At 54.1% G+C, this 27,217-nt stretch overlaps 7 protein-coding genes across 7 annotated transcripts; 5 read left to right on the top strand and 2 right to left on the bottom strand.

The window, feature by feature from the left end:
- Positions 1 to 8,074: 8,074 nt before the first annotated feature.
- On the top strand, positions 8,075 to 10,526 carry BDP55DRAFT_637237 (uncharacterized protein; the record flags this gene model as incomplete). The annotated part of the gene is made up of 3 exons (XM_060572973.1): positions 8,075 to 8,119; positions 8,250 to 8,433; positions 8,551 to 10,526. The coding sequence occupies 3 exons, from the start codon at positions 8,075 to 8,077 to the stop codon at positions 10,524 to 10,526; spliced, it is 2,205 nt and encodes a 734-aa protein (XP_060423809.1).
- Positions 10,527 to 11,943: 1,417 nt separating this feature from the next.
- Positions 11,944 to 13,120, top strand: BDP55DRAFT_367235 (uncharacterized protein). Its single transcript, XM_060567087.1, has one exon. The coding sequence runs from the start codon at positions 12,266 to 12,268 to the stop codon at positions 13,049 to 13,051; it is 786 nt and encodes a 261-aa protein (XP_060423808.1). The 5' UTR covers positions 11,944 to 12,265; the 3' UTR covers positions 13,052 to 13,120.
- A 367-nt stretch (positions 13,121 to 13,487) lies between these two features.
- Positions 13,488 to 13,790, top strand: BDP55DRAFT_733555 (uncharacterized protein; the record flags this gene model as incomplete). The annotated part of the gene is made up of 1 exon (XM_060580104.1): positions 13,488 to 13,790. The coding sequence occupies one exon, from the start codon at positions 13,488 to 13,490 to the stop codon at positions 13,788 to 13,790; it is 303 nt and encodes a 100-aa protein (XP_060423807.1).
- A 175-nt stretch (positions 13,791 to 13,965) lies between these two features.
- BDP55DRAFT_367207 (uncharacterized protein) lies at positions 13,966 to 17,666 on the bottom strand. Its single transcript, XM_060567086.1, has one exon. It carries the CDS (start codon positions 17,217 to 17,219, stop codon positions 14,142 to 14,144), a length of 3,078 nt encoding a protein of 1,025 aa, XP_060423806.1. The 5' UTR covers positions 17,220 to 17,666; the 3' UTR covers positions 13,966 to 14,141.
- Positions 17,667 to 19,727: 2,061 nt separating this feature from the next.
- On the top strand, positions 19,728 to 20,750 carry BDP55DRAFT_733553 (glycosyl hydrolase catalytic core-domain-containing protein; the record flags this gene model as incomplete). Its single annotated transcript, XM_060580103.1, has 2 exons — positions 19,728 to 20,338; positions 20,399 to 20,750. The coding sequence occupies 2 exons, from the start codon at positions 19,728 to 19,730 to the stop codon at positions 20,748 to 20,750; spliced, it is 963 nt and encodes a 320-aa protein (XP_060423805.1).
- A 717-nt stretch (positions 20,751 to 21,467) lies between these two features.
- Positions 21,468 to 23,523, top strand: BDP55DRAFT_680659 (acetyl-CoA acetyltransferase). The gene is made up of 4 exons (XM_060576125.1): positions 21,468 to 21,859; positions 21,964 to 22,144; positions 22,216 to 22,792; positions 22,856 to 23,523. The coding sequence occupies exons 1-4, from the start codon at positions 21,795 to 21,797 to the stop codon at positions 23,281 to 23,283; spliced, it is 1,251 nt and encodes a 416-aa protein (XP_060423804.1). The 5' UTR covers positions 21,468 to 21,794; the 3' UTR covers positions 23,284 to 23,523.
- Positions 23,522 to 26,460, bottom strand: BDP55DRAFT_367143 (sulfate permease). The gene is made up of 3 exons (XM_060567085.1): positions 25,733 to 26,460; positions 24,521 to 25,664; positions 23,522 to 24,473 (listed from the first exon to the last, which is right to left on the bottom strand). The coding sequence occupies exons 1-3, from the start codon at positions 26,293 to 26,295 to the stop codon at positions 23,760 to 23,762; spliced, it is 2,421 nt and encodes an 806-aa protein (XP_060423803.1). The 5' UTR covers positions 26,296 to 26,460; the 3' UTR covers positions 23,522 to 23,759.
- Positions 26,461 to 27,217: the final 757 nt, after the last annotated feature.

The raw sequence follows: 27,217 nt of genomic DNA, 5'->3' as shown, positions 1-27,217 counted from the left end.
GCCGCCATGGCAGTCTAGGGCACATGGTCGCTGAAACTCGCCTGATGTCTGCTCAGAATCCGCTGGGACCAGACTGACAGCGTCCCTTACCTTGCGCTATCTGTGCCGGGGCTTTGGGGAGGCGGTGTTGGTGCCGGGACTTTGTCTACCTTAGGTAAGCTGACGTGCCTTATAGACGGTAACCTCACCAGCTTAAGGTACCTTAGAACATCCTAATTGTGTGTGTGTGTCGGGAAGCTCACAAATGTACAGATACCTGACTCAGATACTTCCAGATGGAAGGCGTGGAAAGCGTGAAGGGAAAGATCGGGGACATGGTTCCTGCCTTACCTCCTCAAGGCAATGGAAGGTAGGGAGTAAGGTACGGGGTACAGAGGTCCATGGAGGGTAGGCCCGGCCTCCGATGTTTTGTTCCTTAGGTTTTTTCCTTCCACTCCTTCCCGCCCGCCGTCGCTCTCCTCCCGCAGGCACTAAGGTAGCGAGACGGACGACAGACGGCATGGTCCATTCCATTCCATTCCATGGGACGATGTGCTCCTCCTCCTCCTCGTCAATCCTCTCACCTCCTCACCACTCTCCAACGCTTCGCTACCTTACCTCACCGTCCCCGCCATCACGGCCGTATCTCTCTCTAATTGTCATGCTTCCAACATCTGCCCCATTGCCTGCCACTAGCTGCCTCGGCGCCCCCTCTGCGACCTGCCCCCCATCGACATCGCCCTTCAACCTGAGGGGAACGGCGGCCGCGAGCCAAAGATTGGGTGCTTACCGCTCACCACCGCCTGCCCGCGAGATCTGCAACAAGGGTTCTCCTTGTAATCCCCCTTTAGCCGTCGATCCAGTCTCCCCCCCAAGACCCAAGCCTTCCAAAGGAGGCAATGGAATGATCCCACGAGGGTTGTACATACCTGGTCTACCTATCAGACCAACTTAGAAACGCTACCCCGTATCTTACTTTGGTATTCGGACGTACGAATAATACGTACGGATACCTAGCCTCGCAATTGCCAGCCCAGCTTCGCTCGCCCGTCATGCCCGTTATCAGAGATGGCATGGCGGCTCCTGGCCCTAGAAGAAATCGTTCGTCCCTTCGATGGTCCAGTCGCCTCCATCTTGGCAACTCGAGTCGCCGTCCCCCCGACTCTGACGGTCAGACGCGGAGCCTTATCCGCCTCACTTGCGCTACTCTGACCACTACCGGTGTCATTTGTTGCCCTACCGTCACCAATTGCCATCCCAGTGGCCACCCCGACCATGGCGACCAACCCAGGGGAGCCCCAAGCCAAGCCTTGTAAGGGGGTGATGTTAGCCACGTTCTTCGCCGCCTATCGTCTAATATCTGTTCAACTCGACTTGAACAGAGCTACGCTGCGGACTCCGTCTTCTGCAGGAGCACCTCGCCAGATCAAATTCTGTCACACCCGCCGCCGGCCGCCAGATGCGTGTGCAGTGTTGCGTACCTTACCTCACGATTACACACATTGCCCCCCGGACTCCAGGACTGGGATGTCTTCATCTTTGTGCTACTAGCCGTCAGTGCTTTGGCATGGGATGGGGGTTGTGGCTGCACCCAACACAGTACGGGCCTATGGCTGTTCGCTCCACTTCCGGAACGTCAATCTTGAGATCTCGACTGGCCGACTGGGAACACAGACCTGACGGATCTAAGCAAGCCAAGAAACTACGACAACCGAGAGAATTGTAACTACTGCCCGGCACTTGTTGCTTCGAGTCCATCTGCCTACAACGGTAGTGTGCCATTTGCTCGCATCGCTTGCGAACGCAGCCGGCGCGAAGCCCGGTACTCGCCCGTCGGTACTCGCTCTGAGCTCATACTTTGCTACACCAACGTTTTCAAAAAAAAAAAAAAAAAAAAAAAAAAAAGAGACAGCATTTGCATCATTGCCATGTTGGACCGAGTTTAACAAAGACGCCGCGGCGGGAAGCCACCAACCTTTCCAAAACCACCCACGTTGAATATAAGACCGCAACCGTTCCCTGGCTATCGTCGACGTTGAGCCATCCCACTGCTTGCCCACTGCGATACTACCATCCGACACTAGTGACGGCCACTGAAATCTCTATTTGTTGGAGCCCAAACCCGTTCTGATTCCATCACCACCTGTTGCTGGAATCGGTCATCGACAACGCCCACACCCCCTGCTGGCTGTCATCGATCCATCGCATTTCACTTTGCGGCATCGCCCGCCTTTCCCATCTCACCACCCCAAGCTACCGCCCGTCAACTGGAATTAGGTGCAGTCGTCTCAGACACGAGTCTCACGCTTGTTGCCTCTCCGACAACCACTAGGAACGAACCGACAGCGGTAAGTCCACCAAGCCAGTCCACTAGGCAGGCACCTCGCGAAGAAGGCCCATCCAACGGGAAGGGGACTTGGGTTGCGAACAGTCAGTCTGTGCCTGACATGACAGCGAGACACGGGCGCTACGGAAAGAAGTTGAGTTGACGTGCGGAGGCGGGCAGACAACCAGACACAGATCCGCCTATTCCCGTACAAGACGGCCGCCAATTCGCAGGCCACGCCAGGCCTTACCAAATCCGTGCCGTGAGTCTTGAACTCTCTTTTTTGGACCCCTTCCACGTTCCCCCGGTTGAGCCAGGCATCTTTGCTTGCTCTGCTCTGCCCAAGCAAGAAATTGGCTGGTCATGGCGCCAACCCGTCCCGTTCCCCGGCGTCAAGGCTCCCCACGGGAGACTGCTACGGCTCCTCGAGTCCTGGGAAGTAAACACTGCGATGATTCGCAGTCCGAGATACGTCCCAATAAGTCAGGTGCGGACGGGGTTTCGGTCCGCCCAGTGTTGGATTTCATCGGCGTCGACTGGCCTCGGCATTACAGCACTCTACCCACATGATTTCCTCGGTGACGGCTGAGATCAGAACCCCCAATATTTCCCTCCACACGCACGCGCAAATCCACACACAAACACGCTTGGGTCCTTGTGGAGGCATATCGACCAGGGCATTCAGCTGCGCTGGGGGGCCCTGCTCGGGCAGAAATGACGGGGATTCGATCTCAATCAACTGCCCGGGTCTGCAAAGCCACCAAGCTTTATTGGACCACCCGACAGGCGTCGCCGCCTGGCTTGCTTCCCGCCGTCGATCATCCCGTCTCTAGCCTCTAGTGCAGCAACTTGCTGCCTCCTGCTGGCTGCAAGGGGGTGTAGTGTAGCGGACAAGGAGGGGAGCCCGAGTGTCAACACTCCACTGGAGGCAGCGAAACCCCGGCTTGGCCCTGCGAGTATGCTTGGCTGGGCTGTGGTGGAAGAAGAAGATCGAGAAGCCCAAGTTGAAGCAGAGGTAGAGATGGCAGCAGCACAGCGCCCACCTCTACCTCTTTTGGTACTATGTGCATGTGTGCATCGCATCGCCAACCATTTCTCGACATTTTCAGTGTCGTCAAGTTTCCAGCACATGGTCCCCTCATTTTCAACGACCTGACCCGACAGCCCTTTCAATCACCGCTGAGGTTACAGTCACGCTATTCTCCAGCGGGAGGATGAATCCACTGATCGCCCCCGGGGCCGAGTGCTTCACCTGCACTATTAGCAATTGGGCTGACCAATTAGTGGTGACAGGCAACATTGAGAAAGAAACGAGCAGGGCAAGGCAGCAAATGCCAGGGGCAGGGCAGGAAAGCTCCGAGATCAAACCCCCGACGAGGCACAGAAATCCCACGGCATCTTCTTGACGCTCGCGTGCAGGCAACAGGCAGAGACAGAAGTCAGAAGAGAGGCAGTGTCGTGAGTGTATCCATACGATAACAGGAACAGTGCAAGCCTCGCTTGCGCCCTCTTTTTGATCACCACTTGATTCGCTTCTCATCGTCTAATACAGACCAGAGAGCATCACGCGTTATTGATCGTCCCTCTGAGACCGAGACGAAGAAAGAAATAAGCATATTCGGGGGTGGAAAGCAGCCCTGGCTGGGTTTCTTCACACATTGCCGAGTACCTCGCCGTTTATCGCGACTTTTGACAGCACTCCCAGTCGGGACAATTTGCGCCCACTCCACAGCGGCATCAGAGATCGTCATTTGGCAGATGCGCCCCGGAAGCCCGAGCAGCCGAAGCGACACCGACGAGTAATTTGACCCCCAACGACCTTTTTTCGGTCGAGGCGAAGCAGTACCGTGCCAGTAGTGTACGGATACCTAGTACGGATATACCTTGCTGGGCTCAAGATCTCCATAGATCTCCGTCGGCTTTCATCTCGGCCGCGGACGACACCGACCCAACCCAACGCTCCCAGGCCCTGCTGTTGGTTGTTGTACGCTCGACCGGCTCACATTGGCACATAGGATTTCAGCCTCCAGAAACCACGCTGATCGTACGCTACCTGCGGATTTACGTCAGTACCTAGAGCCGGGCAGACCGCAAAGTAGATAGGTATCCAAAGAACGATCGTGAGAGACACTAGGTCCAAGCCAGTCCCTGGATCTCACTCTGAGTTTTGAATCAGATGTAAGTCTCATCTTTCTATACCCAGGTTGCTGCATCCCTTCGTGCGGATCTCCCGATCTCCTCCATTTTCCCACACCTGGTCTTCCACCGGTTCCCGTGCTTTTCCTGGTAGGTATCCATGATGGTGCCATGAACCCATGTGTAGCAAAATGTACCCTCTTTCAGCTACGCTATCTGTGGCATGGGCTCGCCAACCTTGCTTCATGCCCTTCTCTCACTGTCATTCATACCCTCTTCCCTCGTCTTCGTCTTCCCCCCCCCCCTCAAATCCCCCCAATCCCCCCCGTTTTCGAAAAGGCACGAGCACACAGGGTTTGTATTGGACGAAGAGCTGGGTTGGTTTAGCCTGGGGCATCCCTCCTGTACTATCACACTTGTACATTGCCTGACAGGTCTTGTGCAAGGTGCTCACTTCTTTTTGGGGGGGTGCGGACGGACGCATGCAAGGGTTCAGCCGGTCGGTAGTATCCAAGCCAGATCCAGTGACACTGGAGCGTGCCGCTTGTATCCCGATTGCACAGACTACCACCGCACCCCTCCATGCCGTTAGATGAGCCCCGGTCCGTCCTAATCCTGGCCACATGCCACAGTCGGTCTACGGCCATTCCTCTCGTTCATCCCAACCCTCCCGCTCATTGGGTTTGCTGCAGCTGCTCACAGGAGCTATGGCCAATCACATTACGCTAACTCGCGGTTCGCAGACATCAACCCATCTGCTCTACAAGCTCCAGCTGTGGTTTATCGAGACACGCCTCAAGCCTCTCTTTCCACGATACCCCCCCCTCTCTCTCACTAGGTACGGAGTGTAGGTATTCTCTCACACACTCTTTTCTTTCTCGCTTCCTCTCTTCAGTTCTTCTGTCTGAACGCAAAGTCGATCTGGAGCTCTCCCGCCCTAATAAGCGTGCATCTTCCAAAACTGCAAGCAACAGCGACCAGGGGGTGACGGCCTCTCTGCTTATATGTTTCCTACCAGACCGACTAACACGGCAAAACTGCGCTAGAATCTCCCGTGCCTGTTGTGAGTCTTTTGGTTGAGTATTCTGGTTGTGCCGTACATCATCTATACGTAAGGTACCTAGCAATACCCCGGTACTGCCTCTTGTGCGCGCTGCCGCTCATCACGGGCGATCTTGACGAGTGAGTCCCCTCCATAATTCCTTTTTCCTCTCCTCAATCTCAATCTTTCTCTCTTTTTTCTGCCCTCTTCTCATCCATCTCCTACCTACCTATGGATACAGGCCCCTCGTTCTGGGCTTTCTGATGTTCCCTGTCATTTGTCATTCCCCTTCTTCTTCCTGCAACGGCCGTTTCCTTCTTTCCCTATTACGAACGGTCTCTCCCCTTCAGTCTCCCTGCATGAGAGACCTCTCTTTCTCTCTCTCCTTTGCTTCTCGCTCTTGACACCGCAGCCCCGTGTCTTGCTTTTGGGCTAGAGAGTGATTGAGCTACCTGACCTGTCCACGGTGTCCGAGTAGCAAGCAAGAGCAAATTCACAACATGGGTGACAGCCTTATTCCCTTGACACACCCCCAAATCCTCTACGAAGCAAGTGTCTGCTCCAACTGCATGCCAAATCTTGCCAGCTGAAGCGGTTCCTATACATCATCATCACCATCCACGAATACATACAGCCACTCAAACACGCGCAACACCCATCCTCAATGAACGACTGACTCCCGCTCCCCCACCCTTTTCTCTTCAGATGAATGAGACCTTGTTGCTCATAAGACAACTGGAACCTCGCATCCCAACGGCGGCCCCTATCCCTGCCCAGCCTTGTCAGTCCTCTACAAGAATCCATAACCACGTTCAGGTTACTTCTTGTACGGATACCCGTACCATACACACCCCCCCTCCCCTCATCCCCACAAATCCCACCCGGTCTTGAGTCCCTGCTTGCCCGCTTCTTCCTCCGCCAAAAGCTACCCGTGGACCAGATTACCTCCACTGGCTAGGGAAGGACGCAGAGCCCTCTTCCAAAAGAAACGACGAGGGGTACTACTGTAAGGGAGGGTTGTCGGGATCCCAAAGACGGAGCTATTGGTACGTGAGCTTTCTGTTAGTGCGGCAAGCAGACGAAAAGCAATATCCATCTTCCCAAGGTGCCTGTTCCCTCCCGTGTGGATCTGTCCGGCCAAATCTCTCTGTCGCCACAGACTCGTCGTCGTCGTCTTCCCTTCGACACTCATAACACATGTACCGTACCTGGCCTGCAGGGAGACAGACTAAACTTTGCTATCTCTCTCCATCAGACCTTTGCGAGAAATGCAACACCACTGCCCCGTACCTCGTCAACATTCCTCATCTACCTCCTTCACCCCCGCAACAAAATCAGCGACAGAGTCTGACTTTCTGAGTCCCAGTCTCGTCTCTCCCTCTTACTCCCCCATCTCATACTCTCTTTCTAGTTCCCCCATTTCTGAGTTCGCCTAAGCTGTTCATGCCCGTTGAGCATCATCACACTCGATTCCCGGGCACTTCTGGCTTGGTGGACCTCGCAAACCTACCTCTTTTCTCGCCGGAGAAACGCACGAGTGCTGCGGGATCTTAGGCCTTGTTTCCTTCAAAGCACGCCTGTGTCTAACCTTTTTGTTCTCACGAACAGGTTCGCCATCGGCCTACAGGACCAACGAACGAAGCACGGTTCAGCTCCACATCTTTGGCATCGTCAACGAATTCCGTCTGTTTGTCAACAACACCTAGGCCTGATTGGACACAACACCGACGAATACCCCGGCCTAGACGGTTGAGTACGTGATCCCTTCCTCTGCCTGCAAGCTGGTGCATGGCTACGAACTCCAGCAAGAAGCCGACATGCCACCTGCTGCACCTTGCCGTCCAGCCAGTGGTTCTTGCGAAGGAGCATCACCGCTCTACCTTGGGAGCCATTCAGGCTGACTTGCGTGCCAATGAACAGACCCAGCACGGCATCTTTCAGTCGATTACCAACGCGTTGGAATTCTTGGGTCATCCCGAAACTTGATCTCAGATTTCGGTTTGCCAGCGCCCCGGCGACCAATGACAGGTGCATCGGTCTGAGTCCGTTTCGCGCGACATCTGCTCTCAAAGAGTCGAGTTTGGTTTAAGATTGCCGCTCCTGGGTATCTTCTCAGCCTTCCCGCTTTCTCCGTTTCTCCCAACTTGCTTCGCTCTTCTTAACCTGCTATCATCACCCGGCCCGACCTCTACAGCTCTTCGATTCCAGTCGCGTCAAACCTCCACAATAATCAGAGCAGCCGATCTCCTCAAATTCCTAGCGCCACCAGCCAGCTCGGAAACGCCATCCACATATCTGAGTACGGTGTCTCAAACCAATCCTGCCGGGAGAATCTCCTGAGACTGACGTTCCTCTACTAGGAATTCTCCCTTCCCTCGCACTTGTCCTTGGCCTGTTCAATAAAACTCGCCCGGACTCTAATCACAGCAATCTCAAGACATATCTCTCCCTTCCTCCCTTTGTCCCTCGACGGTCCCACAAGGCCATAGTCTCTTCCTGTCGTTGCAACACTGCTCCCGAAACAGTGGTTTGCATTTTCCCGACACCAGACCACGCATCCTTTCCCAAGTGCACCCTCTTCTACAGCTTGGATGTCTGCTGCGAAGTTTGAGTGTGCTTCCTACAAGCATTTTGAGGTGAGTCAAAACTTTCCATCTCAACGTGGAGTCGAGCCACCCCCAAGACGTTGGTCGCATCACTTCACAACGCCTCAAGTTATCTTGCGGAGTGCGGTAAGGCTGACGAGATGTGCCTCACCGAGAACAGCCCGACTTCCACCCGCAAAGGCCAATAATCATCGGCGAGGAAGGCCTTGACTCGCCAGAAACGGTGACTCTCAAGTACGAAGAGGCAGTCGCAAGGGCCAACGGAGACCTACGGGGCGACTCCCCGCAGGGCGGTCTCCTCCCCATGTCCCATTACGGGAAACCACAGCCAGGCCCAATCCACGGTACGTTTGTTCCTTGTAGCCGAGTTTGGTGAATTTGCTGTGATCTAGTCGGTTGTAATGGAAGATTTGGCACAAACCTTTTGGAGCGCAGTGGCTGACACAACGCGACCTGTACAGGGTATGATTCATCCCGTGGGTATCAGGATGCCGGATATCAGCAATATGGAGCGCAAACCTATCCTGCGCAGCACGGCAGTGCAGGTCAGCTCACCGCAGCCCAGATGAATCAGGAGGCATTTGCAGCCAACAGCGCAGTCGGCTCGTACATGCCCGTCAGCGTCAGCGTCAACCCATCTGTGGTATCATATCAGCCAAATTCTGGAATGGCAGGCACCAAAGTGCAAGTCAAGGTCAACTCGCCGTACGATCTCCTCACTGTAGCGCCTTTCTACTCTCTCGTTTTCGGCGCGAACAAGGTGTCTGCACAACCCACCAAAGAATCCCAGGATAGCAACGGCTACATGTTCACTGTCTCGGCCGACGCACCGCCATTTGTGGTCACCGGCTGTAACAGCGAAAACGTGCCAGTTTTGGTCCTGATTGAAACAGAGAACGGCGAGCAAGTCATGAAGGAAGCGGCGGGCCAATTTGTATATCACGAAGCAGGCCCAGGTGCTAGCTCAGACGACATCACGAGGAAGATATCCAAGTCACCTGAGCAACAACATCAGTCCCCCAGGTCAGCAAGCACTCAGCTCGGCAACGAAGTCAATACAAATACGTACGACTTCGCTACAGCTCCGCAACAACCTGCTCAGACTCCCTATGGAAACTCATTCTCACAAGACAACAACAACAACAACAACAACATGCTCAGCGCTTACCGAACCAACTCCTTCCCGGAGCAGCATTACGCCCGGGCGGTACCCCCGCCGTTGCGGCCGCCGATGGCCGGATGGCAAGCATACGGACGAACGCCCGGCCCCCCCATTACGCACACGCAGATCTCCCGTCCTAGCTTGACGCCGCTGCCCATGCCATCTGCCACGATGCCTCTGCTTGTCAGGACAAGCTCTATCCCAAGCTCTCCTGGAGGTGGACAGCAATCTGGATACAATCATTGGGGATCTTATTCGAACAAGGCCCAACTCAAGATTGTTGGCAAGCTCGACACCATGTCTATCGACTGGTCTCCCGAGGAATGGTCTAACCGAAGACGCATCGTCATGTTCAATAAGAAGCAGACCGGATCGACTCTCACGGCGACCTTCCGGCCCGTCAATGTCAACGAGAGACCACCCAACAGCATTTGCATCAGCTGCATCTGGTGGGCGGAGAAGAACGAGTGCTACGTTACGTCTGTGGACACTATCTACCTCTTGGAGCAGTTGGTCGTTGCCCCAGCCAGATTTACCGTGGAGGAGAAGAACCGCATCCGTCGCAACCTTGAGGGCTTCCGGCCTTTGACAGTGAGCAAGGCCAAGGCAGACTCGGAAGAGTTTTTCAAGATCATCATGGGATTCCCGAACCCGAAGCCCAGAAACATTGAAAAGGACGTCAAAGTTTTCCCGTGGAAAATCTTGGAATCGGCACTGAAGAAAATCATTGGCAAATACAGCGCTAGCCCCTCGTCGACTCTTCCAGCCTCGCACCTCTTGACGCCCACACCGGTCAACGCGTATCCTCCGCCGCTCCCGACACCGCCGGCCCCAACCGTTGCATCGGACCATGTCAGTGCCTATGGTGTTCCATCGCAGGTCCACCACCACGAAGGCTTAACCTCACCGAGGTCGATCACTGGCAGCACGCACAGCTGGCCGGCGTACTCAACTGGGCCCCCGCGCAACCTTTCTCCCGCACTTGCATCAGTGTCCCCGCGGCAATCTGGACTGCGTCTTGCTGCACCTTTACCAGCTGTTACCGGCTACGATAGTCGGTCGATGACGACCCACTCATACGGCGGCGGGCTTCAGACTCCTCTAGGAAACCAGCATACACCGCCATCAGCCCCTGGACGCTGGGATCCTACGATACCAGCGATGCATGCACCGACTACCTACGCAGAGCAGTATCAGTCTATGACTGCGCACCACAACCCGAGTCACCAAGTATACGGTGGTGGCGGATACGGGGACGGGGCGCAACGGGCTTGATGCCGCGAGGCACCTAGGTGGGAGTGAGGGTGCATGGCGGCGGGCCAGGTGAGCGACGAGGTTCCGTCCAAAGAGGCAACGTGCTTCGCGTCTGGTGAGGCGCAAGCGTGATATCCCGGAAGCAACCCAAGTCTTGTCAAGAGTTGATGAAGTGAGTCACTACTTTTCGGTCAGGGGTACGGAGGGGCTTGGAGACACACAGGACAAGCGCGTGAACGAAACACGGGAACAAGAGCAGGATTGGACAAAGAGAAGGGAAGCATCAAGAGATGTCGTCGAAGAGCAAGTCGTACGTCGTTGACTTGATTGGGGATGGTCAGGCTGCGACTTTGGACGGGCTGCAAGAGAAAAAGATGGAGGTGTGGTGTAGGGGTCCACGGGTTTATTCCCCCCCGGTCACACTCACACATACCTTCCGTCGCAGTCCCGGTCTTTGCTCCTAGGTTCACTGAGGTGCTTGACGGTCTGGGACTTTGGTGTGGATGGGTGGAGACCCGGAGGTGCTGTCAGCTGCTGTGGCGCAGACCAATGGAGGTTTCCGGAATCGAATCCACTTTTCCCGATTTAGCTGAAGTCGGCGAATCACCTCTGCCCCGCTCAGCGACCGGCACCGCCTGCTCCACTTCCCGGCATCGACTTTGGGAATTACGAGCCACTTTTCCCCGACGCACCATCCTCAACCCTCCTTCCCCCCTCCCTCTATGCCGACTCGTCTCAGCTGGGAGACTGTTACCCTGTCTCTCTTTCCATCCTTTGGAGGCGGGGAATCTTTCGATGTTTCCCTCTATTTCGACAGCTTTCAGTATGGATGAACCCCTCCCTGAGCCTTCACCGCATTGTCATGACGGACAGACAGCAGGGGCAGGCGGCGTCTAACTTACCTCTCTGGACCACACTTTGTCTCTTATCCATGACGGGACGATTCGAGACGACCTATCACCACCGTGTTTGCCCGCCTGCATTTCGATGACGGATCCGAGCCTCGACCCTCAACCTCGCCAATCACGAGCTGTTTCCTTCGTGCATGATGGGTTGGGGGTTGTATCTGGTGATCGTCTCTTAGAGGGGCCGCCTGCATCCGTCCGGCCTGCATGACGTACATCATCTGCGTCAAGGAGCTACCGAAGGACACCGCGCCTTATCCGCCTGCTTCAAATGCTAGTCACCTACTCTGTCTTCTCCAGACTCGTCTGCCAACCGGCTTGTCTTCGACCACTCGCTTGCCTTCCCGCGAGGCCTCTTCGGTCGTGCATTGGCGTTCCCGTGTTCCATACATGGGTCTCAAGGGCTCACCCGAGCCATTCACATGGCCTTCAAGCCTAGACAAGCGCCCTAAATCAACGACCTAGGACGAGCCGGCTCATCTGTCACGAAAAAGAGAAGGGAGTATGTTCTAGCCAGGAAATCAATTTCCCGAGCCAGGATCATTGGCAGCCTCCATCACCACCACCATCACAGCAACCAGAGCACGCCTTCCTTGGCTCTCGACTCGCCTCACAAACGCGGGTGGCGCGCCTGAGTTTATTCCCACGCAGCAAGTCCGACCCTCCACACTGCGCATTTTCGCTATCAACCCCAAGATCGGCAAAGACGGGGCGCAGACTGATGCACCTCCGACCGCGACGCTGCTAGCGACGCGTACTCTCGCGGCCTGGCCTGGCTCATCATCTTGGCGTCGATTTACCTACCACACACCATCATGCCTCCTTGCCCGAGACACTTTCATACTTGTTTCAGGAATGACTGCAGTTCGAGCTGCCCACTGTCCGCATAGAAGGATACAACGGCGTTTGTCCTCGGCTTGTTTGGTGATAGACTCGGTTGCATTTTGCTCATCTTTCCCCCTTAGAGGACCGCCCACTACTACCCCACCAACGACTAGGCATTGCCACCAATACGACTTTTCCCGCCTTTGCTGCAAACCCCCCTGGTGTACTGCTAGCAGCATTCCCATGGTTCTCCGTGGGACTTCACATCGCTTATCTGGACGACGTCTCGGCAATCTCAACCATACACGACAATCACCTCTACATCACTACAATCACATCACTTGCGCTGCGACGACACTCCTTGTTCTGGATCCATCCTTCCACACCACAACACCCAACATACCCTATACAGCGTTTTCATTATCTCTCTCTCTCTCTCTTTTTCTCTCTTTCTCTCTCTACCTCCTATACATCTCATATTATCTCTGCATTTATCTTTACCGGCGCGAAGGGGACAGGGGTTGGGATAGAACAGGGGAGAACTTGGACTGGTACCGGTCGAATCATGTAAGACTTTCTAGAAGACAAGTCGAAGAGGGGTGGGGGGCTGGAATGGACAATGTGCGGACAGAGCGACGGAGAATACACGGTGTCACAGGTGTCTTTGGTATGCTACAGACCGGGACAGGTCGGTTCTCGGGGAAATCAGGTAACGGGGATACAACATTTTGGTGGGCTGCACATAGCATTATACCCTTCGCTTTGCTTTTGATGGCTTCGGGATCCGGGTTTTCGGTATTGTCACATATGGGATAGTCTCCTGATAATCATAATCGCTTGACATCTTTAAGAACTTGGTCTTCGTTGTGCTCGCTGTGTGATGTTGAGTGATTGCGCTTGATAAACGTGCCCCTCTGGTGGTGACGGCATATACATCGAGATATATCGCACCTTTCAGCGGCCGTCTTGGAAACAGTGAGGCAGCGCCATGTGGTCGTAAAAGAGAATCGTCTGATTCACTGCTTCCACCGAGCAAATGAGGCATTGCCAGCCATGATGAAGGTGATTCAGTAAGACTACCTTGAGCTGCATAAAAAGAAGCCATGTCTCATGGTCGCAATCATCACCATCAAATCGCCCGTCACTCAAGCACTGGCATCGAGTTATCTGATGATTGAACTAACAAGCTCAGCTGACATCTCCATCAACATCGCAAGCTCTTTAACAAAACCACAACTTAAACAAAGGCAAAATGGCAAGCAACGCGAGTGTCAACGCCCTAGTAGGCCTACTCTCTTTCATCATGATCGTCTCCTTCTTAGTCTTCTGCTTCCTCATGTACATGCGCTTCGTCAGGCGGCTCACCTTTATGCCCATCAACCTTGGACCGCGCAGGGGACGGAGTAGCACGGCCGTCCAGGGGAGTGTCGCCGGCGATACGAATGGAGGAAATGAGGGCCGCGCAGGGGGAGCAGGCGACAGCAGAGACGTGGGCAATGAGTTGGGCCGGACTGGTGGCGTGATGAATGGCCAGGGACCGGCGAGGGTGGTTTGAGGTGCTCGGAGGGAACTGTCCGAGGTTGGAGATAGGTAGGAAGCCTGGGGATGGTTCAAGGTTGCTCCAAGGCAGGGTAAATGACTTGGTGATGGACGAGAGGCTCGATGGTTGAGCTTTGGGGGGAAAAGGCCATGGAATTCAGTACGGCAGTCTTTGATTTCAGCCAGGGTAGGAAAGCTCCAGTTTTCTAACAGTACAATATAAACTCCAAGGACGTTCGAGACACATCAGATACGCGTCAAGTAACTCCTGCAACCCAAAGACTTGCAAACGATCATGAGAGAAAACCTAAATGCCGCCTTCGACCCCGCCCCGCCTTTCTCCTTCTCAAACTCCAAACCGAATAAATCAACGGGTACCTTGACAATGGTAGGCCCCTTCTATAGTCTCTTTCGTGATGTTCACCGTGGCGCATGCTTCTCGAAGCCATCGAAGCTGGTCGTCCCTCATCTTCATATTGTTATCATGCGGCAAATGAATCGTGATGCTTCTCGCCTCGGGCTCTCCATCCTCTCCATTCGATTTCGGTGCCGGGAGTAAGGATTCGGGAGTCCAGGTGAATCTCTCTCGAGATCCCTCGGCCGTCTGACGTGCGAATTTGAAGGCGCCAAAGAGGTCAAACACGTCCCTCTTGACGACGGGCCCGACAGCGTGGCTCCAGATCCTGTGTATGGTCCCCCAAATTGGCTTTCTTAGCACGCCCACCTTGTCCATTTCATTTTCGGCTTTCTTCGCGGGATCCGGGACCACTACGAGCTCGCCTAGAGAAGGGTCCCATTCTGGAGGTTCTTGATGGCCCGGGGGTGCGACGGTCATAATCTCCCCGCAGATCTTCTTGCAATTGTACCGGTCGAATTTCAGGGCAATGTCCTCATCGGGAGATTTCAATGTAGCGAGATATCGTTGGACACCGGTTGGTCGACAATACCTTGGCGGCGCGACGTTTTTGCTGACTCTGCCCCCTTGGCTTCCATGCCTCTTGAGAACGACGCCGTCGCCGCCAACATCCGCAGGACTCGTCTTCCTCTTTGACCTATTCGACTCCTTAGATTCCTTGGGCTTCAGCTCCTTGGTCGACCTGGAAAGCCCATCGCAGAGTTCTCGCCAAAAGTTTCTCACCCACAACTGGGCTAGCATCGAATGGCGGCCGTAATCTTCATCTCCAAAGGGTTTGTAGACGATCCCGAGTAACCATTGTGTGTATCTGAGCGTTTGCTCTTCCACAAGATTTTCAAAAGGGACGTCATCAAAGCCAAGGAGAAATGGGCCCACTGGGCTTTCGCGGCGCCGCTCACTGCGATGTCGGGCCTCCACGAGATCTCCTCCGAATGGACGTACCAGTTGCATCTGGTGGCAGAGTAGACCTGTCAAGTATATGGCTTCACAGTCTCTTGTGACTGTCGTCTGAGCCCCGGTTGCTGTATTTCGCGCATAAAGCTCAGTGCGCAAGCCCTGGATGAGCTTCGGCAGACCGATGGTTCCAATGGTGAAGTTGCTCGCAAGACCGGCGTGGACATTCTTGACCGACCACCAGGTCGGACTATCCAAGTTTTCGAGTTCAACCATGTTCATGCCGTCATTGTCAACGTCCATTGCGTCCCCATGTGTTGCCGAATTGGCGGCCCTTATAGTGAAGTCGATCCTGGTACCGGTATACTCCTTGGGCAGGTCCCAATCCTCCTTGACTACCTGTAACCTCGGCCAGGTAGTATCTCGACGAAACAAATGCCGGACCCCTTCGCCGACAATCAAACCACCATGGCCAGCGACGTGGTCGATTCGACGCTCCACGAACCAGCGTGCGTGGAAGCCCAAGTCAATCCAAGCCTCCTTCAACTCAGGTTGGTCGTCCATTGTGTTTAGACGCTGGGAGTCTCTTGAACACCGAAGAGAAACTCCCTTGCCAACGGCAAGACCCCACAACACATCGAGTCTATTGAGCAGGCATTGCCACATTTCAACCTCGTACAAAGCCCACTGGACAACACGTCTGATGATGTCGTTCATTAAACCCTTCTTTGCATCAATGTCACGTACCTCGAAATGAGGGAGTCGACCGTGAAATGGCACCGCCATTGCTGCCTTCTTCGGTACAAAGGGGGCGTAGGGCTGGGGCAGCTCGGATATGAGTCCGTAGTGCTGCTCAAATTGCTCATCGACGCATTGCTGGAAGTAGAATGGATCATTCCGAAGCCTCAACAGATGGTCTTTTGACCACTTTAGTTGTCGCTTGAACCTCGACTTGAATTCGTCAGGCCATTCCGGAGCGAGAAGGGCCGGTGGCATGTACGACCCGTACTCGACTATTCCCTCTTGTACGAGGTCGAAGATTCCGATTGGATGGTGTGCTGATTCCCAGGCAGCGACTCGGCTAGGGTCGATAGTCTTACTATTTACTTCTCGTTTTGATTGGCCGCCTTTAAGTGCTATTGCTTTGGTGACACCGCACAAGACTCGGTAAAGCAGGGCTTGGGCAAGGAGGAGATGAATACCGTCGGCCCAGCCAAAAAGGCGACCTTTCTCGCGTAATTCCGTGAACAGCGAGTCTTGTTCACAGTCTTTTTCGGCAGAAGAGCAGATCAGTATATAGTCGTTCATGAAGTAGGAATACGGGGTGCTTCGTTCCGTCTGTTGGCACCGCTGGACTTCTGATGGAGTGAGAAGCCCAATGAACCGGTCGTCGGCAAATTTGGGCAGAAACAGCTTGCTGGCTCGACCGAGATGAAGTGCTTCCCAGTCTGCTAACGTAAAGGCACTGGGTTCGCAATTGATTCGGTTTAGAATGAGATGTGCCAAAAGCTTGGGATTGCTGAGATCTTCTTGGTTTATCATAGGTAGTAGGAAAATCCTGTAGGCCTGATGCGTGTCGCTGGAGGGATCATCTTGATACGTAACGTTCTTGAACGAGACTTCGGCACCTCCATTCTTGCATGTACGAGTCTCGACATGTTTGAAGAGCCTGTAGTATTCCTCCAAGTCGGCGTTGCGATTGTGCGGAGGCTCGCTGTCTGTTCCAAAGAGACCGAGTTCGGGATGACGGACGAAGGCATATTTATATGCCCCATTGACGAGTGACAAGAGCTCGTCGCGGGGCAGGGATGGCTCGTTGCTGAGAAGGTTAGTAATTACCTCCACATCAACCTTCCCACGGAGGGCTCTGAATTCTGCTTGTGATTCGGAGAGGGCTGTAATGATCTGTCTTTCCAGTTTGCTGGCAGTTTCTTGGCCTATCAGCTCTGTGGAGATGAACTCGTGTATTGCATCTCGCTCCTTGATCGGCTCTCGAAATCCAATATCTACTAGGCTTTGTGGAGGTTTCTTGTCGCGAGTGCTCCATGGGCCGCCTGGGAGCCAATTGAGCGATGAGTAGATCTTGTCCAAGTATTGTTCTGATTCGTCATAGACGTCCTGCGATGGATCTTGCATAGTGCATCACGGACAAGGCGGGTGAAAGCCTTGGGGTGAATGCGTTTTTGAAGGCCGACAGAGTAGTGCGCAGATGGCCAACGTCGAATAGAGGGAGCAATGACGACAATTGAGAATGATAATAGCAGCTCTCTGGACGATGATCTAGAAAAGATAGCTTGGGAAAACCTGTGACAGAATGGGCTGGCATACGAGACGTCACAAACAATGAAGAGCGAGACATGGCTCAAGTAGTGTGTTGAGGGTAAGATTAACATAGACGAGATGCCATGATGGCGAGGCCTGGAGAAAGCTACGGGGGCCAAGGGAGAGGGGAAGGCATTCAGTTCCAATGGCATTATTCGGGGAAGCACAAGGAAAGAGGCTTCTCTTCTTCGAGGAACAACAATCCCATGACCTGACAAAGCAACGAAAGGACAGGGAAGAGGGACTTGGCCAATGATAAGGCAATTATTTCTGTCATCTTGATAGATTGATGAGAAAGAAGGGGCGTCGAGCTTTGTAGAACGGGACGAATTGTTCTTGGTGATAGTTGCCCTCCAATGGAAGCCCAGAAGAAGTTTGTGGTGGAAGAGTATCCTAGCCAAGGGATTGAACAAGAGGAAAGTTCGGAAGGGCAAATGACATACTTGACGAGTGGGAAGGGAATTTGAGGGGCAGAAGTGTCAACGTGACTTGATAGCTTCAAACGTCCGTTCAACTTGTTTAAGATGGGGTGAAGTGCAATGGAAGTAGGTTGACGAGAACGTGGTGAGACTTCTGTCCTTGTTCAGATGAACGAGATCAGATGGGCCACCTCAGATCAGTGACTCGCGTCAGGTCTTCAAGTACTCATGTACTCCGTACCTTGCCTACCAGGTTTGCTTTCCAAGTGCATGGTTCCTGACTTAGCCGTCAGTAGCGCGCATGTTGGTGGACAGCAAGTTCTGGCAAGTTGCAACATGTTAAGGAGGGTCTTGCTGGAGTGATTCGTGAATGGTGACTGTGGCTGTCAAGGAGACTTTCCGGTGCCGGATCCGGGAAGGCAAGGGAAGACCATGCTTAATCGAGTTGAAGCTGCGGGTCCACGGATAGGCAAGACCCATTATTTCCATGAACCAGCAAGGACTAGCGTCCAGTTTAATGAGTGGCGCTCGGCGCGCAGGAGCCATCTAGCCGGGCCCACCGTCCCACGTCGTATTTCCACGAGGGCAAGAGCCAAGAGGGTCAGGTACGCCAGGGTCCTTCCTTCTTTTTTTTTTTGTTCTCCTTCCTCGCCTGACTTTCTTTGTTTCGTTGTTTCCCGTTGTCAATGAAAATGGCCGATCGTGATAGGCAACTGCGTGGAAGAAGCAAGAACCCCTGAGAATGTTTCTGGAAAGAACACATCCATCATCCGTCATCCATCATCCATCATCCACCTATGAACCGGTACTCCTGAGTCTTGGGATGAGGCCAACTTGATGAATGAAGTGACAGTCAGCTACAAGTACCTACAGACCCAAGTTCCACGGCGGCCATGCCCAGAATCCAGGGGTAACACGTCTTTTGCCCGCCCAAGGTCAGCACAGAACGCGCCATTGGGTAGACGTTTGGCCAAGACTAATGGACAAAGGCATCAACCCTCAATAATATCAGCAATCGGCCCAGCCCAGCCCGGGCGCCGCAGTAGCTCAACCACCTCAGCTTGGCGGCAGGTGGGTGGTATTATTGACTGTCACACACACACACACACTCTCTCTCTCTCTCTCTCTCTCTCGCCCCTCCACTCCCACCGACCGACGTATCCGTAATCATGTCCACAGCCTGCCTACCTACCTGAGCACCTGAAGGTACCTTACCTCACGGTCAATAGCCCGGTGAGATGCAGAGCTGAAGATGGCCCTTATCGCGCAAAGACATCCAAGACACGCTACTGACGTACAGAACGCACCAGTGCCTGCGCCAGTCCCAACGCCAAACGCCAGCGGCAACGCCAAACCAGTAAACGCCAACGCCGGCACCGCCAACATGGGATTTTTCATTCCTGTTTTCTCTTCTTCTTCCCCCTCCTCCCTCCGAGCTGCCGTTTCTTTCACACTTCCTCTCTCTTCAGCTCCGCCTCCTGCCTTGTTTGTGCTTACGACTTCGTTTCTTTGAGGAAGGCAATTCTGTTTAAACCATCCATTGTCACTCGTTTTTCGTAACCCTTCTTGCTGATCGCCCTGCCTCCCATCACCACCAGAATATCCCTACCTTAATTCTGCCGCTCTCCACACTCGTTCATATACAGTTGTTGTCGACAAAGACGGAAACGCAGGGATCAAGATTGCCTCTCTTGTCCAACGTTGCAAAACACTACGATAGCCGAGTCCCATTGTCAATTCCGAACCCAATACACTCCAAATAGCAAACCACAGCCCCTGCGACATCCGTCGTCGCTTTTGCCTCAAAGGGCCACCCAAATCGAATCGATCTGAACCGCCCGGCCCCCAGTCACTGTTCAACCGGGTCTCACCCACTCGAGCCTCAACCTTGAACCCGCCCACCATGCTCTCCACATTCCTCCTCGCCTTGGTGCCCCTTGTGGCAGCGACATCCTCCTCGAAACGTGGTCTCGTCTTCACCCCGAACTCCAATTGGCCTCAGGATAACCAAGTATGGGTTCAGTCAGGCTCCGATCTGACGTGGTATTACAACTACCAGGAAATCCCAAGCCCGGCCTTCTCGGGGAAAACTCAGGCCGAGTTCGAGTTCGTACCCATGATGTGGGGTGTCTCATCGAACCCCCAAGACACGGCATTCCTCAAGAGCGTGACGAGCCTGATCAAAGACAAGGGCATCAACATCACCCACGCTTTGGGCTTCAATGAACCTGATGGTCCCTCACAATACGGTGGCAGTGACGTAGCTCCCTCCATCGCTGCCAAGGCCTGGGTCGCCAACTTCATTCCCTTGCAAGAGCTTGGTGTCAAGGTCGGCCTTCCTGCCTGTACCGGCGCACCGGGCGGGTTGCCCTGGTTGAAGCAATTCCTGGGCAACTGCTCCGCGCTCATTAGCACCGACTCGGAGACCAAGAACTGCACATATGACTTCCTCCCGGTGCATTGGTACGATAACTTTGGAGGCCTGGCCAGCCACATTGGCGAACGTGTCGCAGCGTACGTTATCATCCATCTCTCATGCTGTGTGCTGTCCGTGTGATGCTGATATTTACCTAGGTTCCCCGATACCAAGATCTGGATCACTGAGTATGCCTATGCCAACCAGGACCTTTCAAATACCCAGGAATTTTACAACATGAGTGCCGAGTACTTTGACCGCATTGATTATATTGAGCGTTACACCTACTTTGGTGCTTTCCGCTCCAAGACCAGCAACGTTGGCCCCAACGCCTCATTTTTGAACAACGATGGCAAGTTGACAGACATTGGCTCATGGTACCTCGGCAAGAGCGCCACGGGGGTTAAGCCGACGTCTGGTGACAGTAGCGCCGCTGTTCGTGGAGGCGCACCGATGCTTACCGCGATGGCGGCGACTATGCTCGGCGCCGTCTTCACTTTCACCTCATGATCAAAACCGGCAATCTGTAGATTCGGTCCTCATCAACACGAGATGTGGGACTGCCCAGTACTATTTCATGACGATGTAGGGCGGGGTATATACAACCCGTGGGAACTTGTTCACCATATAGACGGAACCAGGCGTGTTCTCCTGTTTCCTTTCCACATATTTTCTAATGTTTCTTCTTATATCGGGTTATAGAACGCGACCCATAGGTACAAAGAGCGACGAAAAGGTGTCGCATCAGGATTAGAAGGCAGTTGGGAGATGCCTGGGTACGAATAAGATTGACGACGTTAAGAATGTTTACGATACGTATGATGATGTTGAACAAAGTGGTATCGTTGATTACTATATCTTTTATCCCTTGTACTTTATGGCATCCTCGGCCTATGGCCGGCATTGGCAGGGTAAGCCGTGGGGTTTGACTTTGATACCGAACATGGTCACGAACTCAAAGTCGAACCAAGTGTCATCTGATAAAAGGCCGTGTTGGTCAGCAATTCAACGGCAGTGGCTGTCAAGCCGGTGACGGCCAGTAAGACCGGGATTCGCTGCGATGCGATGGCAGCAAGACGTAGCCGGCGGACGGTATTTTTTTGGCAAAGAATGACCTCGGCGAAAGATGTTACTGGGTGTTAGGATTTACTCGTAAGAGGCCACAGTGAGCTAACAGATGATATCCTCCGCGCTACTGCACCCCAGACTCCATGGGGACCCCCATTACTCAGGTTCTCGACTCCTACTGGCCGGCTCTGTGGCCGAGATGCCTCGGTCCAATTGACTCCCCCACAGCCCACTGGTCTGGGCTGGAACACAACGCCTGGGGAAAGACCCGAGCCCCGACACGATTGCCGGCAGCTAAGCCGTCATGAACCATGTCTACTTGACTACTTGACGCTGCTGGCCCCCCTCCTTTCAATTACTTGTCGACCAAACTCTCGAGCTTATTTTCCCCTTAACTTCACTTCTTCTCTGTCCTCGGTCTTCCCTTGTCTCTGGAAAAAAAAAGCAAAGTCGTCGTCGTAATATCTCCACACCATATCAGACATCATGGCTCTTGAGAGAATCGGATCCATTGTGAAGCACCTGGCACCAGGTAGCGCCCTCAACCAGATGTACGTACGGCCCCTTTGCGCACATGTGATTGCGTGGCTCCGATTCGGAGTATCACCACCCACGTCGAACAGACCAAAGAGCTGACATTGTGTTCTCCCTACAGCACCTCCAAGAACCCCGACGATATCGTCATTACATTAGCCGTCCGTACGCCTCTAGCCAAGGCCAAGAAGGGCGGCTTCAAGGACACGACCCTCGAGTACATGGTGTACGCCCTCCTCAAGGAGGTCCGCGAACGATCAAACCTCGACCCCGCCCTGGTTGAGGATATTTGCATGGGAAATGTGTGTAGCCACGGACAAACAGCATCCTCCTACTCCAACATAATAAACCGCTAACCCTTTGACTCCCATAGGTCTCCGATGGCAAGGCCGCCTACAAGCTCCGCGCCGCTGCCCTGGCAGCAGGCTTCCCCAACACCGCCGGCGCCTCCTCCATAAACCGCTTCTGCTCCTCAGGCCTCAAGGCCACCGCCGACATCGCCAACGCCATCAGCGCCGGCTCCATCGAGGTCGGTATCGGCATGGGCGCCGAACAAATGACCATTGGCGGTGACGCCCTCGACCAGCCCTTTGACGAGGCCGTCGTCTCCCAGTCCCAGGAGTCGGCTGACTGCATGCAGCCCATGGGCTGGACCTCGGAGAACGTCTCGCGCGACTTCAACCTGAGCCGTGAGGAACTCGACAAGTACGCCGCCGAGAGTTTCCAGAGAGCCGAGAGGGCGCAGAATGCGGGCTGGTTCGACGACGAGATTGTGCCCATCAAGACCAAGATTGTCGGCCCCGACGGCGACGTCAAGGAGGTTACTCTTACCCGCGACGAGGGCATCCGGCCTGGAACGACAGCCGAGAGCCTGGGCAAGATTCGTTCCGCGTTCCCGCAGTGGGGTCCCACTACCACCGGAGGCAACGCCAGTCAGGTCACTGACGGAGGTGAGTCCTTACGCTCATATTCTTAAACTACAATTCGTTAGAGTATGCTAACTTTTTACCCAGCTGCCGCCGTTCTCCTGATGAAGCGCTCCACAGCCATCAAGCTCGGCCAGCCCATCATCGCCAAATACGTCGGCTCCACCGTCGCCGGCCTGGCCCCGCGCATCATGGGCATTGGCCCGTCCGTCGCCATCCCCAAGCTGCTCGCCCAACACAACCTCGCCCTCGCTGACGTCGACGTCGTCGAGATCAACGAGGCCTTTTCCAGCATGGCCGTCTACTGCCGCGACAAGCTCGCCCTCGACTGGGCCAAGATGAACCCCCGCGGCGGCGCCGTCGCCCTGGGCCACCCGCTCGGCGCCACGGGCGCGCGGCAGATTGTCACCGGCCTGAGCGAGCTGCGCAGGACGAAGAAGAAGATTCTGTTGACGAGCATGTGTATTGGTACGGGACAGGGTATGGCGGGTCTGTTTGTCAATGAGGCTTCGTGAAAGTAAATATTGGAAAAACAAGCAGCTGAGAATGTGAATGATTGTACGATCACTGTGTCAGCCCAATGTGCCATCTATTTCGTATGAAGTTTTATCCACATTAGCAGCTTTGGTGATCTTGCATACCAGTAAATGCTAGTGAAGATCAAGACGGCAAACAACGAACCTAGTCTCGCCATACTGGAATCTATCGATGGAATACACATGTCACTAGCAACTCGGCCCTGAGACATACTTGCAAAACCTATCGCACCGCTTTTAATATATACTGTCTATATACGTATCCATAACGCTCTCGTTGCGAATCATTAAGCATAAAGTATGCTTCGTAAGGCGAACAGATATCCTGCAAGAACTGAAAATCGGAACGCCTTTTCTCGCTCCAAAATGCTGGTGACCAAAAACACGCCCATTCTACTTACACACTGACTCTCATGCACCCGACGATTGAAAGCCGACAGGCTTGCGCTCCGCTTTCAAGCATTCGCGACTTCGCTGATGCTGTTCTCGTACTCGGTCAACTTCAAAGCCTCCTGAACATCCGTCACAAAGTGTGACTCCCCGCCGACCAGGTCTATGATGCCCGCTTGTCTCATGAGTCTCCAGATGTGATGGCGCGGGTTCGTGGGACCGCGGCTGAAGAAGACTCTAACACCACGCTCTCTATACCCGCTAACAATCTCCAACAGCACCTGCGTTCCCGACCCGTCCAGTGAAGTGACACCGTGGATATCGAAAATGACGTTCTTGTTGTGTTGCTCCGCGCGCAGTCTCGGCAGCGCAGGGTGCGCCATGCTCGTGCCGTAAAGCTCCAGTCTTCGAAGACGCGCCTTCAGCTCGCCCGTGTTGGCAAAGGTCAAGGGCTCGGGAATCTTGACAATCAGGCAGCCCTCAACGAACTCTAGCCTATCGGGGTTAAGCTCGGCGTTCTCAAAGCGTTGTGTACCGGGAATGCGGCCCAGAATCTGAATGCGGGGACGGGTCGAGTGCTGGATGACCTGGAGCAAAGACAGACCAACGCCAATTGCCATTCCAAGAGTGAGCGAGTAGAAGATTGTCGACACGAAAATAATGAGCATCAATCCCAATTCGGTCCAGCCTCTAATCTTGAAGAAGAATGCAATGTCGTGTGGGGCCTCCTCGAGTAGGGACCATGCTACAACGGTAATCATGGACGACAAGACCGGTTTCTGAGAATGTTAGATGGATGAGATACTCCGGGGAAGTAGAAACTTACGGGAAGGTAGTAAAAGTACGGCAACAGGAAGAATACGGCCAGAAGCGTAATCAGACTGAGGAAGATGGAGCTCATTGGCGTCTTGCCGCCGGTCTGCTTGTTCAGTTTGCTTCTACCATAACCTCCAAAGGCGGGCAAGCTCATGAAGCAAGCTCCGACGATGTTGGCGGCGCCCAGAGCGACAAGCTCTCTGTTGGGGCTCAGCTGGATACCGTACGGGCTGTCAGAGCTGCTCAAACTTTTCGCTGCGACGGACGACTCGAAGAATCCCAGGAGTGCAATCAAGAAAGATGTGCCCATCGCCTCACGAATATGCTCCATGTGAGAAGTCTGGAAGGGCCATCGGAACTGGAAAAGATGACCCGAAGCCGCCTTGACCGGCCCAAGAATCTCAACTCCCTTGCTCTCCCAGTCGAACTGCCAAGAGAGAATTGCGGCAATGACCACGACGAAGAAACGGTCGGGAATATACGCAACCCCAGGGTACTTGGGTACCATGTGTTTCTTGAGCTCCCTCATAGTCATCATGATTACGAAGCTGATTCCAGCAACCATGAAGGTAAGCTTGTGAACATGGTCGAACGAGCTGAAGATGAATTCTAGCTTGTCCATACTGCTTCCATGGCCCACACCCATTTCTGCCGCATACTTTGCAAGACCAAGCTCGTGAATGGACTGGTCAACCGCAATAACGAAGCCAATCGCAGAGATGAAGCCGCGCAGGAATGGCTTGCTGAGAACGCTGTCGAGGAAGCCCAGGCGGGCGAGACCCGCAAGGAAGACAGTGGCACCAGCCATACCCGCCACGACACCACAGATCTTCGCCTGGACCTCAGCGTTGTACTCGTCGCCTTTGTCATGGTCGATGCTACCTCTGACCACAGACCCGACCAACAAGGAGCCAGCAGCTTCCGGACCAACTACCATCTGAGGCGCGCTACCGAAAACGGCGTATACGAATGGGTTGAAGACGAAGGCATACAGGCCATTGATCGGAGGAACATGTGCGAGGTTGTCGGCGAGGGACAAAGCCATGGGTAAGTAGAGGGAGGCGAGCGTCAAAGCTGCAACAAGGTCTCCCTTTAGATACGACCATTGGTACTGCGGCAGCCAGGTCAAAAGAGGGATGTAGTACGAAAGGTACCTGCAAAAGAAACAAAGTTAGCAAGCAGACTTGAGCGCCAGAAAGCTCCACCTCCTTGGCCAACTCACATCCAAACAGTATCCTTGAAGCCGGCCTGCTCTGCTAAAGTTCTCGAAGAGTGCATCTTCTTGCTCTTTATCTTCCTCACGAATCGCTTTCTCCAATGGTCGTCGCCCGTGATCGCGGTCAGGACAGGGTCCAAGATTGGGATTTCCGACGCTGAGGACGACGCTCTGTCAAAGTCGGGATCCATGCTACCAGCAGGACTGGCGGGTCGCGGCGAGAAGGTCCCATGAGGGTAGCTGTTAGGTAGTGGGTTGTCGATGAGAACGTTCTGCAAGAGGCTCGTGGACTCGCTCGGCGGAAACGTGTTCGGTCGGTTTAGGCTGAAGCCGGTGCGCGAAGGATCGCGAGGTTCGTTGTCGTTAGGAAGAGGGGTTGCAAGCGGGGTGGCATCCTCGCGAGTGCTCAAGTATTCAGATTCGCCGCCGAGAGAGCTTGGAGATTGGATGGGAGAGCCCATGGTGTAGCTCTGGCGCAAACCGCTAGGATTTGCTGGGCGGTGTGTTGTCTGTGTTGTTTGCGTTGTTTGCGAAGGAGTGCGACTCGGCTGTGGTCGGCTACCTGACATTTTTTCGTTACCCCCAAACAGGATGACGTTACAGGTTCATGCGGCGAGGGGCAGCAGAGAGAGAGAGAGCTAGAGAAATGCTCAGATGAGATTGGCGGGGTGGGTTAAGCGAGACTGGATCTTGAGATGTAGATCGATTCAGAGGTTCTTTTGGATTATGCGTATATACGGCACAATAGCGGTCTTGTTGGTGTTGTTGTTTTGATGTTAAGGGAGGTTACAGTGTATTCGTCTCGAGTCTAAGGTAGGTTGCAGATGTTGGCTACGGGTAGAGACGGAAGGTCGAGATTCGGGACGGGAAAGACGGTGATGGGGATAGAAATGCCGAGTATCAGTTTGTTGGAGCAGTGCCAGGCTGAACCATGATAGGAAAATTTGTCACAGCAAGGCTGACTCGGTGGTCAAAGATTTGCGACGGAGAGATTGGAGGTGTTGTGGCTCGCGACCGTGAAAGAGGCGAGCGAGCGGACTGGTGCCGGTGGTGGTGCCGGGACTGAGAGCTAGCACCAAAAAGGCCCCAAAAAGTAAAAGGTCGCTTGGGAAGCACGAAGGAACGAAGCGGTCGGTGAATGTTATCTGCAAGGATTAGCATTCCAGATCCGCAGTTGTCCCAAGGTCCAAGGATCGGAGTGACATCAATGCGTTGGGGCTCTTCAAAGTTGTGTGTCAGCGGAACTCGATTCGACGATACCACCCTCCCACCTTCCCTATGCTTGTTCTACGGGCAGAGCCGACCGGGATGCTTTGTCTGCGGTTACGTACTGATTGCCATGTCCATTCCCGGCTTAGGAACGCCAGCGGTCAGAGGCAATTGGCAATAAGGAGTCAATGGAGAGGGGAATGCCGTAATACGGTGAGGACGGGAGACCGGCAAAACCATCCCGCAGCGAACAACAATGATGCTAGTCCTGATCTGGCATCT

The sequence above is a fragment of the Colletotrichum godetiae genome (genome assembly GCF_030913485.1).
Source record: "Colletotrichum godetiae strain CBS 193.32 chromosome Unknown BDP55scaffold_65, whole genome shotgun sequence".
Lineage (NCBI taxonomy): Eukaryota > Fungi > Ascomycota > Sordariomycetes > Glomerellales > Glomerellaceae > Colletotrichum > Colletotrichum godetiae.
The sequence above is the reverse complement of the archived record's forward strand: the minus strand, read 5'-3'. Positions and strand labels throughout refer to the sequence as shown.

Bases quoted from the DNA above. Each gene is read 5' to 3' on its own strand.
- BDP55DRAFT_367235 (XM_060567087.1), top strand. From the start codon at position 12,266: ATGACTGCAGTTCGAGCTGCCCACTGTCCGCATAGAAGGATACAACGG.
- BDP55DRAFT_367207 (XM_060567086.1), bottom strand. From the start codon at position 17,219: ATGCAAGATCCATCGCAGGACGTCTATGACGAATCAGAACAATACTTG.
- BDP55DRAFT_680659 (XM_060576125.1), top strand. From the start codon at position 21,795: ATGGCTCTTGAGAGAATCGGATCCATTGTGAAGCACCTGGCACCAGGT. The intron at 21,860-21,963 runs GTACGTACGGCC...TTCTCCCTACAG, and splicing joins GGTAGCGCCCTCAACCAGAT to CACCTCCAAGAACCCCGACG. The intron at 22,145-22,215 runs GTGTGTAGCCAC...TGACTCCCATAG, and splicing joins AGGATATTTGCATGGGAAAT to GTCTCCGATGGCAAGGCCGC.
- BDP55DRAFT_367143 (XM_060567085.1), bottom strand. From the start codon at position 26,295: ATGTCAGGTAGCCGACCACAGCCGAGTCGCACTCCTTCGCAAACAACG. The intron at 25,665-25,732 runs GTGAGTTGGCCA...TTTCTTTTGCAG, and splicing joins TTCAAGGATACTGTTTGGAT to GTACCTTTCGTACTACATCC. The intron at 24,474-24,520 runs GTAAGTTTCTAC...TAACATTCTCAG, and splicing joins CGTACTTTTACTACCTTCCC to AAACCGGTCTTGTCGTCCAT.